Source organism: Bufo bufo, chromosome 1, assembly GCF_905171765.1.
Source record: "Bufo bufo chromosome 1, aBufBuf1.1, whole genome shotgun sequence".
Taxonomy (NCBI): domain Eukaryota; kingdom Metazoa; phylum Chordata; class Amphibia; order Anura; family Bufonidae; genus Bufo; species Bufo bufo.
The window spans coordinates 817,101,461-817,114,137 of record NC_053389.1 but is presented as its reverse complement, the minus strand read 5'-3'; the positions used below and the strand labels follow the sequence as shown (position 1 = coordinate 817,114,137).

Here is a 12,677-nt window from a genome sequence, read left to right as displayed (position 1 = left end):
ACACAACACCTCCTGGCGCCACTTAGGCCTCCAGAACCGACGAGACACTAATTCAGAGGTTGCCCTACTACCTGGGTGTCCTGCCAGTGTGGAGTTATGGTGTTCTTTTAGTATCTCCAGGCGTAAATCTTCTGGCACAAACAGTTTACCCGAGGGACAGGAGGCCGGGGCGACCCCCTGAGCTTCCAACACCCTCCCTTCTAAACCTGAGTGTAATGCAGATACCACCACCCTCTTTTGCAAAATGGGCTCTGGTACATCAACATCACCCCCTCCAGGAAAACTTCGAGACAATGCATCCGCCTTAGTATTTTTTGCCCCCGGGCGATAGGTTATTACAAAATTAAACCTAGTAAAAAAATAACGACCACCGAGCCTGTCTAGGGGTGAGACGTTTAGCAGACTCCAGATATAATAAGTTTTTGTGATCAGTAATCACCGTGACGGGATGAACCGCCCCCTCCAAAAAATAACGCCACTCCTCAAAGGCCAACTTAATAGCCAAAAGTTCCCTGTTGCCAATATCATAGTTCCTTTCTGCAGTAGACAATTTCTTCGAAAAGAAAGCACACGGACGCCACTCACCAGGGGACGGGCCCTGAGATAGCACCGCTCCCACCCCCACCTCTGATGCGTCAACCTCTACAATAAAAGGAAGCGAGACATCTGGCTGTACGAGAATAGGGGCCGAGATGAATCTTTCCTTCAGAGATGTAAAGGCAGTTTTGGCTGCATGTGACCATTTGGAAAAATCGGATCCCTTCCGGGTCATGTCCGTTAGTGGTTTGACCACCAAGGAATAGTTCTTTATAAACTTTCTATAAAAATTGGCAAACCCCAGGAAGCGTTGCAATGCCTTCAGGTTCTCAGGCAGATCCCAGTCCATAATCGCCCGGACTTTCTCTGGATCCATGCGGAAACCTGAATCTGACAACACATACCCCAGAAATGACAGTTCTTTTACGGTGAACACACAATTCTCAAATTTAGCAAACAATTTGTTGGCCCTTAATATCTGCAGCACTTGTCTCACATGGATCTTATGTGTATCCAGATCCGGGGAATAGACCAAGATGTCATCAAGATATATCACAACAAATCTCCCGATAAGGTGACTAAAAATATTGTTGACAAAATGTTGGAACACCGCAGGCGCATTAGTAAGACCAAATGGCATGACCAGATTTTCATAATGCCCTTCCGGAGTATTAAAAGCCGTTTTCCACTCATCCCCCTCTTTGATGCGAACCAGGTTATAGGCTCCTCTGAGATCCATTTTGGAGAACCATTTAGCACCAGCAACCTGATTAAAGAGGTCGGGAATGAGAGGAAGAGGATAGGGATCTCGAATAGTTATCCGGTTTAATTCCCGGAAATCCAGGCAAGGACGCAGGCCCCCATCTTTCTTTTTAACGAAAAAGAACCCTGCAGCCACGGGTGAAGAAGAGGATCTGATGTGTCCCTTAGCCAAACTCTCCGAAATATAATCTTGCATAGCCTTCCTCTCCGGGCCGGAAAGATTGTATAACCGGGTTTTAGGTAGTTTTGCCCCAGGTAATAGATTAATCGGGCAATCATATGGACGATGAGGTGGTAACCCCTGACAACCCTTCTCAGAGAACACATCCATAAAATCTGACAGAAAGGCAGGTAAAGATGTTACAGAGAGTGTAGAGCACCTACTACTCAAGCAGTTGTCCTTACAATGTTCACTCCACTCCACAATCTCCCCGGCCTGCCAATCCACCACTGGATTGTGAGTCACCAGCCAGGGAAGTCCCAATACCATAGGAGCCGGAAGACCGTCCAGGACATAACAAGAGATATGCTCTTTATGGAGGTCCCCTACCTGCAGATGGATATTATGGATGATCTGAGTTAACTCTCTCTGAGTAAGAGGGGAGGAGTCGATGGCAAAAACAGGAATAGTTCTGCGTACCGGTTCCGGAGTAAAACCCAGAGCCTGAGCAAACCGTGAATCCACCAAGTTGACCCCCGCCCCACTGTCCAAAAAGACAGAACAGATCTCAGTCTTATTGCACGCCTCAACGGTAGCGGACAACAAAAACTGAGACATGCGTATGGAGGAAACGAATACGCCCAGACTGTTATCCTCCGCACAATCTGGGGACTCTAGTTTTCCGGCGGCTGCTTTGTTTGTGGTCTCTTGGGTTCTGAGGGACAAACCTTTACAAAATGACTGCAAGTGAAACTGAAACTAATATAGTAGCTGGGAGTGGCAGACAGGACTCACCTGAGAAGGATGCCTACAAACTCCCAGTCAGGACAAAAAGGTTCACAAGGCAAAACCCGGATGACCTACCCTGAATCACGGAGCAAACTCACAAGCTATCGCGAGTAGCAAGTCGCTGCGACCTTCTCCTCCCAGACCTGTCTGGATCAGTCACATTCGTGACAGTACTACAGTCCTTCCCTTTCCATGCACACGTACGTTGAGCAGAAGGTAAGCCAGTCCTTGAGCCTCTTGCTGTCTGGTACATGTCGCAACTGCGCTGACATATGGAGTTGTAACTATGGTCAAGGACAATATATGTCATTCACAGCCCATAGGGTAAATGTGGTTCCAGACCAGGCACACCAGCAACTTGGCTAGGTGATGGCAATACCACATACGATTTGTAATGCTGGGATTCATGCGCTAATGTCCTACTCTACCTCCTTATCCTCCAACCTTGTCCTCACCCTGCCCTCTAGGCACAGTACATAGTGGTCTGTGCAAAGCTAGGTCTTGTCACAAGGTTCTGCACTTGGTCAGCCTTGGTGAACAGAGGCACACCGGGGAAGAACTGCTCGGCATCAAAAAAGAAAGCGAACACTGGCTATCTCCTCGCCAACTGGAGATAGGAACCATGGTTACGGATTACATAAAGAATGTTTTGTCTGCGCTGCGTCAGGGATGGCTGACCCGTGCACCCTGCATGGCGCACATCTTCAATGTCATTGTCGCCGGGTTCCTCGAGTCTCCCACTGAACTGTGTCAGCGCAATTCATGCGCTTCTCATCTTGTTTGTGTGGTGCCAAATCAATTAGAAGTATAAGTATGTACGTATCATACTGCTTTCATAATGAGACCAGACACACTAGGTGATTTCATGAAAGCATCTTCTCAACCCCCCTGAGCCATGGTAGAAGAGAGCAACTTTATTCACATTACATTGACTTAAATAGCAGACATGACATCACAAAAAGGGGTGTTCCTTAAGAAGAGACTATTGGCTCCTTAACCTGATAGGAGTGGTTTCAGCAACTTCAACTCATGAGGTAGATTTGAAAACTGCAATGTAATCCACATTTTCCCCCCTTCCCCCTTGACCTTAAAACAAAGAATGCACACATGGCTCATACATATGGTTTGCGGCCATCTAGTGGACAAAAATGAGTACTACAGAATGTTAACACCACATACACATCTCTCACAACTGCAAGAGCTATTAGAAATGTCCAGGAAACTGTGCACGCACTTCAGCCACTCTAACAGTGCAAAACATGCCCTCCTTGAGCTGCAAAGGCAAAATGCTCTTCCTTAACATTGCCTGATATGAGACGTTTCCACCCATTGGATATCCACGCTCCATATGTTAGACGACTTGTACGAGCAGAGGACGGCAGTCAACTATTTCTTAATGTTCCAGGCGGACAGGTCTGCTCCCCGGTGTAACTTACACGTTAGCCAGTGGAAGCTCATGCATGACACATGCCATTTGCTCAGGCCCTTTGAGAGTGCACTTTAGTTGTCAGTCAGCAGAACTACGGGATGAATGATGCCATTCCACTCCTTCACTTTCTGTATGGGATGCTGAGAAATCTGATTGGAGAGGGGACAGAAGATGTGATGCCTACATCTCACAGCCACCTGAGTCCTGAGGAGGATGAACTGGCAGAGGAGAAGGACATAAACGTCCTGAAAGTTTATACACAACTAGGTGGCTTATCTGCCCAAGTGACAGGATAGGAGCAGGAGGAGCATGAGAAGCTGGAGGCTGCGATGAAAACAACGCAGATGACCCCTACAGACTCTGGCAGTATGCAGCGGAGATGCCCTCCAAGTCCTTTGTGCAAATGGTCAGATGCATGCTTTCTTGTTTGTGTAGGGACAGCCGCACTGCCAGGATTCAGCAGAAGGATGACTACTGGCTATCCACATTGTTAGACCCTCCCTACTGGTCAAAAATGGGGGCATCTTTTAGACCTTGTGAGTGGGATGCAAAAATGGACTACTATTGAGACAGGATGTGTAGTCTGGTCGCTATCTATGAGCACCATCACCTGTCCTTCCCAAGGTCTGACCGGGGGGACAATCTACACTCATGCTCCACTGCCATGACTGGTGGGGGGTGGTTCAGGAGCAGCCTCAGCTCAATAAGCAGCAACTTAAGTCTGGAGCCTCTGATGACAAGTTTTCTTCAGTCACCTTCTGAACAAACCAAGCAGCAGCAGCGTGACAACCAGCAGAACCTTAACCAGCAGGTGGTGGCATACTCGAACTGCACCCTGTCACCCCAGATCCAAGATCCACTGGACTACTGGGCATGCAAACTTGAAGTGTGGCCGCAACTGGCCGAGTTTGCCATGGACATGCTTTCCTGCCCGGCTAGTAGTGTGGCATCAGAGTGGGTGTTTAGTGTGGCGGGGGCATAGATACCCCTAAGAGAACTTGCCTTTCCAAGATTTCCAGACACCAGTGCCTGATGCAACAGAATGGATCATTCTGCCACTAATGATCGTACTGTAGAGTGCTGGCACACTGAAATATTTAGCAAAATGGGCTGTTACTTCTCGCCACATGCTGCTGCCACCATTCTGATGATGCCACCCGCCTGCTGCCTCTACTGCCATTCATACAATGGGGCTTCTTGGCCTACTGATATGTACTTCTTGTACATCTTACATTTTAAAAATGATGTGCATGCAACTGGGCCTTGCCATCACAATGCTGTTTTTGGGTCCTGCTACTACTGTTATCTGTTATCTTGTGCTATATGACACTGATGCTGCCCCCCCCACTCTCTTGGGGTCACAATTTTCACTGTTATTGTCTATGTTGGCAAACTCCCTAATCTGTCATAGGGCCACTATTGTTACTGTTACTGCAACCGCTGCTGCTGCCACCCTCCCCACTTTGCTATGGGGCCACTACTGTCACTGCTACTGTCACCGCTGCTGCTGTCACCCTCCCCACTCTGTCATGGGGTCCCTACTTGAATATTCATGCACTGCACAGTTATTTACACAGCGCTAAATTATAGCAGATTCTGTAGTTCAGCACTCCTATGGTCTTCCTACAGTTTAATCTTCAAGTCTTCGCTCTGAGATTAGACCACCAAGTGGGAAGCATATGATTAGGCTTATTGGCCTGGGTATACCAGATTTATCGCGATTCATGATAAACAAATTCGGAAAAAAATTAAATTTCTTTAGTGAAGCTGGCAAATTGAATTTTTCAAAACTTTGTTCATCTCAAATTCTGACCATTCAGTATAGGGCGTGTTCTCATTTGTGTTATGTAATTCCGTTATAGGCTCCGTTATAACAGAGATATAAAGGAATTTAACGGAATTCTATGACAGAATGAAAAGCGGAAGCCTTCCTAATACATGCCTATGGGGACAAATAACTGTTCCGTTTGGTTCCGTTATACATGACGGGAAAAATAGTCCTGTCAACAATTTGCTGCTGCCAATTTACCAAAGTATATCTACTCCACATGGCATTAAATATTTATTCATTGTTAGTCATTTTCTATAGTAACCATAATGTCAATTGTACTTAGGAGGAAATAATAATTGAGTCCTCACATACCGGTGCTATACACTCACCTAAAGAATTATTAGGAACACCTGTTCTATTTCTCATTAATGCAATTATCTAGTCAACCAATCACATGGCAGTTGCTTCAATGCATTTAGGGGTGTGGTCCTGGTCAAGACAATCTCCTGAACTCCAAGCTGAATGTCAGAATGGGAAAGAAAGGTGATTTAAGCAATTTTGAGCGTAGCATGGTTGTTGGTGCCAGACGGGCCGGTCTGAGTATTTCCCAATCTGCTCAGTTACTGGGATTTTCACGCACAACCATTTCTAGGGTTTACAAAGAATGGTGTGAAAAGGGAAAAACATCCAGTATGCGGCCGTCCTGTGGGCAAAAATGCCTTGTGGATGCTAGAGGTCAGAGGAGAATGGGCCGACTGATTCAAGCTGATAGAAGAGCAACGTTGACTGAAATAACCACTCGTTACAACCGAGGTCTGCAGCAAAGCATTTGTGAAGCCACAACATGCACAACCTTGAGGCGGATGGGCTACAACAGCAGAAGACCCCACCGGGTACCACTCATCTTCACTACAAATAGGAAAAAGAGGCTACAATTTGCACGAGCTCACCAAAATTGGACTGTTGAAGACTGGAAAAATGTTGCTTGGTCTGATGAGTCTCGATTTCTGTTGAGACATTCAAATGGTAGAGTCCGAATTTGGCGTAAACAGAATGAGAACATGTATTCATCATGCCTTGTTACCACTTTGCAGGCTGGTGGTGGTGGTGTAATGGTGTGGGGGATGTTTTCTGGGCACACTTTAGGCCCCTTAGTGCCAATTGGGCATCGTTTAAATGCCACGGGCTACCTGAGCATTGTTTCTGACCATGTCTATCCCTTCATGACCACCATGTACCGATCCTCTAATGGCTACTTCCAGCAGGATAATGCACCATGTCACAAAGCTCGAATCATTTCAAATTGGTTTCTTGAACATGACAATGAGTTCACTGTACTAAAATGGCCCCCATAGTCACCAGATCTCAACCCAATAGAGCATCCTTGGGATGTGGTGGAACGGGAGCTTCGTGCCCTGGATGTGCATCCCTCAAATCTCCATCAACTGCAAGATGCTATCCTATCAATATGGGCCAACATTTCTAAGGAATGCTATCAGCACCTTGTTGAATCAATGCCACGTAGAATTAAGGCAGTTCTGAAGGCAAAAGGGGGTCCAACACCGTATTAGTATGGTGTTCCTAATAATTCTTTAGGTGAGTGTATATTGCATATTATACTAAAAGTAAATCCAGAAACTTTATACATCTTTTTTTATTTCCTTCGACAATATCATTTATCCGAGTTCAGCTACTTACTTGGAACATGGCTCACTAGATTTTCAAACCAGGCTCGGAGTGTGGAGTCACCGAACATGTAGACCGTTTTTCCAGATAGACATTTGGCCACATCTTTAGAATCATTAAAATGTTGATTGGAACAGACAAGGGAATTCCAGACATCTTGGTAATAAAAGCCTGATGGGTTCGGATTCTTGAGTCTTGCTGTACAAGGTCTTGTAACTGAAAGTATAGAAACACTTTATTTCTTAGAATTTTTTTTCTTAGAAAAACCAGTAATGAACATTGATACCATTCAGAACTTTTGCTTTACAGCAGCTACTTGGGCCATAGGAACCTGTAGTCTATGACATTGCCAATTGGGAATATTTTATTTTGTGGTTTTGATGATGTTTCTTCTTAAGGCTCCCATACACATAGACGACTGTTGACCAAACCTGGGAGGGCAGACAATCTAATGCGTATGGGGAGCGTCCGACTCTCCACCAGTAATGTTTGGGGGTAAGAAGAATCTAGTGTTGACTTTTATTCTAATTTCAGGAAAAATTTGGAAAGCCGAATTTCCTCACGCTTCGTGGTAACAAATCAATTTTTCCCTGAAATGGTGGTAAAATAAAACATTAAAAAAATACTCACCTCATCCATTTGCGCATGAAGATGCAGTCACGGCCATCATAATTGAAGATACTGTGCAAAATCTCACGCAGGATGCCCGCCTAGAGTCATGACGTCATCACATCACCACAAAATTTTCAATCAAGATGGCCGCAATGGCCTCTACATGAGCAAATGGATAAGGTATTTATTAATTTTTACCCTGAATAACCTCTGAAAGGTCTAAATGATAGCCTCAGATGCGGCAATCAGCAATGAATGTGGCATCTGAAGAGTTCAATGGGGGGGGGGTGATCGCAGTTCATTGCGCCCACTATATACAGAGAAGTACGCTTCATGACAAAGTAAATCGTCATGAATCAAATTTCTGTGTGAAATTCGGAGAAGCAGCCAAAATTTTTCAGAACTTCGCTCATTTCTAGAAGAATCAAGTGCATCAACCACTTGATGACTAATATTGTTCATGTACGGCGGAAGATGTCACTTTATAAATGGTGCAGACTCACAAGTGTAATAGGTGTCATATCTGCCCGGTTCTCATCTCTGCGATCAACCATAAGGTGGAAGTTAAATGTTACCATAGCGTTTGAGTGGTGAAAATGCTAAAACCACGATCTCCTGCTCTGGTAACAGCCTCACGCATCTGAGATTGGGGAAGCTGTTACATTGCAGGGATAGGCCAGAGCCTGCTTGAGGCTCCGATGCCTATCACTGATATATACCAAATCAGGCCTGCAGGTGTCAGCACTGCACTGGAAGATACTGAATGCTCTATTCTATAATGAATAAATATCAATTACAGAATTCTAGGGGGAAACAAACGATTGCTTGTTATTGTCACCTCGTTGCCTTAAAGTAAGGGAAAAAAAGTTTTACAAAATATAAAAATAATGTAAAAGTTCAGATCACTCCCCCCTTTCCCCAAAATGAAAATAAATAGTAAAAAAAAAAAAAAGTTATTGCTGTGACCCAAAAGGTCTGAACTATTAAAATATAATAATATTTATCTGATACGGTAAAGGGCGTAACAGAATAAATTCATATTCATTCAATTTGCCATTTTTGTCACTTCACCACCACAAAAAAATACATAAAAAGTCATCAAAATGACACCAACCCTAAAAAATAGTATAGCACAGATTGCCCAGCAAAAAATGAGCCCTCACACTGCTTCTTAGATGTAACTATAAAAAACCCTTGGGGGTCATACATGAACAACATTGGTCATCAAGGGGTTAATACACGTCGGACTTTTATTTTTACCAAATGTGGAATCGCTGTAATCGTACTGACCTGGAGAATGAAGGCAATTTTACCACATAGGGAACACCCAAAAAACAAAACCCATAAAACTGTGTCGGAATTGCTTTTGAAATGTTTTTCCAGCTTCCTTCTACACTGTATGCAATATTAAATGGTGCATTTAGAAAGTACAACTTGTCCCTCAAACAACAAGCCCTCATACAGCTATGTGAATGGAAAAATTTTAAAAAGTTGTGGCTCTGGGAAGGCTGGGAGAAAAAAATGAAAATGCAAAAAATTAAAACTGTCCACTCCTATAAGGTTTAAATTTCAGCCTCTTAACCTTCTGTTTTCCTGGGAGATAAGCTGCCCTTAAAGGTGAAACTGAACAATCTTTTGACATTAAGTAGCCATAAACCCCAAAAGATCTTACTAGGTAGAATATTACTATTGGCCAGGCTCCTGGTTAGTCGGAGCTGGTTTGCACGTCATGCCCCAGAGGTAAACAATTGGATAAACCTGGTTAATAAGGTGAAAAACTACGAACGGATTCTTTATAAGCAGAGAGGTGGATTAGAGAAATGGGTTAAGATATGGGACGTCTGGTAGTTCTGATAGGACTGTATTTGGATATTAATATATATATATATTTTTTTCTCTTCTCTCTCCCATTCTCCTTATTTCTTCTCGAGGGGGGGTTGAGGGGGGAGGCGGGGGTGGATTCATCGCCGGGTGGGGGGCGATAATGGGGTTAAAATGTTGGAAAAAAATATTAAAAAATTTATAATAAGTTTGAATTGTACTTCGTGTATTTGTTTTTTTTATAGTAATAAAGATGTTAAATAAAAAAATAAAAAAAGGTGAAACCCTCACTTTTACTACTCCTATCACACCCAACCTTCTGCTGTTTTTATTGAAACATCTAAAGTTCCTTAGAAGGTCAGTTTGTGCAAGTTTATTATACTAATATGATTTGGTCATTTGGCATAGCTCACATATGTACTGATTATGTAATATTTGCTTTGAAACTCAGTTAAAAGGAATATGATTGTAAGGAAATAGAAAATACTCATCTGCCCTGTACCAACATAGACATATTGTGACTGCTAACAGATAGATGTGAGAATAGATAGATAGATAGATAGATAGATAGATAGATAGATAGATTATACCTCTAGGACAAGTATCAGCAGATACTGTAGGAGGACAACTGAGCCACACAACAGAAGTTCCCCGGCTGAACACATCACCCAGAGCATCAACATAGAGCTGGCAGCTAAAACCAGAGCTATGCCAGACAACACCCCTCCATAAACCAGCACCACCCAGCAGGGGCGTAGCTAGAAATGCATGGGCCCCATAGCAAAAAAAAATTATGGGCCCCCCCCCGTGCCATCCACAGATCCCCCTCCCCTAAATAGTGCCAACCACAGATCCCCCTCCCCTAAATAGTGCCATCAACAGATCCCCCTCCCCTAAATAGTGCCATCCACAGATCCCCCTCCCCTAAACAGTGCCATCCACAGATCCCCCTCCCCTAAATAGTGCCATCCACAGATCCCCCTCCCCTAAATAGTGCCATCAACAGATCCCCCTCCCCTAAATAGTGCCATCCACAGATCCCCCTCCCCTAAATAGTGCCATCCACAGATCCCCCTCCCCTAAATAGTGCCATCCACAGATCCCCCTCCCCTAAATAGTGCCATCCACAGATCCCTCTCCCCTAAATAGTGCCATACACAGATCCCCCTCCCCTAAATAGTGCCATCCACAGATCCCCCTCCCCTAAATAGTGCCATCCACAGATCCCCCTCCCCTAAATAGTGCCATCCACAGATCCCCCTCCCCTAAACAGTGCCATCAACAGATCCCCCCTCCCCTAAATAGTGCCATCCACAGATCCCCCTCCCCTAAACAGTGCCATCCACAGATACCCCTCACCTAAATAGTGCCATCAACAGATCCCCCCTCCCCTAAATAGTGCCATACACAGATCCCCCTCCCCTAAATAGTGCCATCCACAGATCCCCCTCCCCTAAATAGTGCCATCCACAGATCCCTCTCCCCTAAACAGTGCCATCCACAGATACCCCTCCCCTAAATAGTGCCATCAACAGATCCCCCCCTCCCCTAAATAGTGCCATACACAGATCCCCCTCCCCTAAATAGTGCCATCCACAGATCCCCCTCCCCTAAATAGTGCTATCCACAGATCCCTCTCCCCTAAATAGTGCCATCCACAGATCCCCCTCCCCTAAATAGTGCCTTCAACAGATCCCCCTCCCCTAAATAGTGCCATCAACAGATCCCCCCCTCCCCTAAATAGTGCCATACACAGATCCCCCTCCCCTAAATAGTGCCATACACAGATCCCTCTCCCCTAAACAAATTATGAGACTTCTACTGTTATAGCTGGCTAAGTGTACATCTATACACATGACAGCTGCTCATATATTGAGATATAGCAGAGCTGAGTGTGCTGGGATAGCTGTCACATAGAGATATAGCAGTGCTGGGTGTGTTGGGGCAGCTGTCATATGTATAGATGTACACTTAGCCAGCTATAACAGTAGAAGTGTCAAATTTTTTCAATCAGTTGCAATGCCTCCTTTATGGTTGTGAGGGTAAATGCTTTGCCTCTGATACACTGATACATTGGAGGTTGTGGGTTCGAATCCCAGACACATCAGGAGACTTTACAATACAGTAAGATTAGATCACATTAGCGAGGGGGCCTGAACATTAAGACCGCTGCTGTGAAGGGGGCCCTGAACATTAAGACATCGATATTTAACTAACTTGAAAATAAACTGTCGGGCCCCGAAGCAGCTGCTTCCCCGGTAGTTACGCCACCTCCTGGCTGCCTGTGTGTAATGTCTGTGTGTGTTAAGAAAAAAAAAAAAAAAAAACTGAATGCGGTCGGACGGGCCCCCCAGTGGCGTAGGGCCCCATAGCCACTGCTATGGTTGCTATGGCGATCCCTACGCCACTGCCACCCAGGGGCATAACTACCATAGCGGCAGACCATGTGATTGCTATGGGGCCCAGGGCAAGAGGCGGCCCAGTCAGTTGGAATTATCTCCTCTTCTACTGGAGGTGAAAACTCAAAGACATAGTGCTCAACAAAGAGCCCTGACCCAGACCCCATACGAAAATCACCAACAACAAACCTCAAAAATAGGAAAGGAAGGAATATGCACTCCTATGTTTTTCTGTGAGGTGCCTTGGTGTATGGGTCTGTGCCCACAGATACTTGTATAGAGAAAAACAGGCACACTCAATAGAGTGAAATATGCAATTTTGATTTATTGTGGTACACTCAAAATTGGTGAAAAAAACATTGAAAAATAAATTGGAAATAAATTCACAGTTGGTTGCCTTGAACCGCAGGCAAATATTGTCTGATGACAGACATATCTATTACAGCTCTAAATTTTAGGTTTTGCCATATATTGAATTGTTAATCTTGTCCAGTAGGGCTGCGATATTTAAGTGTGACGTTTTGGTCTTTGTCGGCCTTTATCAATATATTGCTGTAATGCAAAAGGGAGACCATAAGTATCTACAGATTGCATACAAAGGAGACAATTCATTATCTGCTATGGCATTGTTTACACTTATTGCCCATAGTGGGTAATTCTGAGCTGTAACTAATATTAGTACAACATAGTGCAAAGCGTATGATGGGACTA

General features: G+C 44.6%; 1 protein-coding gene across 1 annotated transcript in view; it reads right to left on the bottom strand.

Annotated features, from left to right (window-relative positions):
* The window catches only part of LOC120989086 (NXPE family member 3-like), a 99,836-nt gene that overhangs the window by 16,267 nt on the left and 70,892 nt on the right, over window positions 1-12,677 (bottom strand). Inside the window, exon 4 of the mRNA XM_040416970.1 lies at window positions 7,147-7,350. Within this exon, the coding sequence (XP_040272904.1) occupies window positions 7,147-7,350 (204 nt within the window). The remainder of the gene's footprint in view (window positions 1-7,146; window positions 7,351-12,677) is intronic.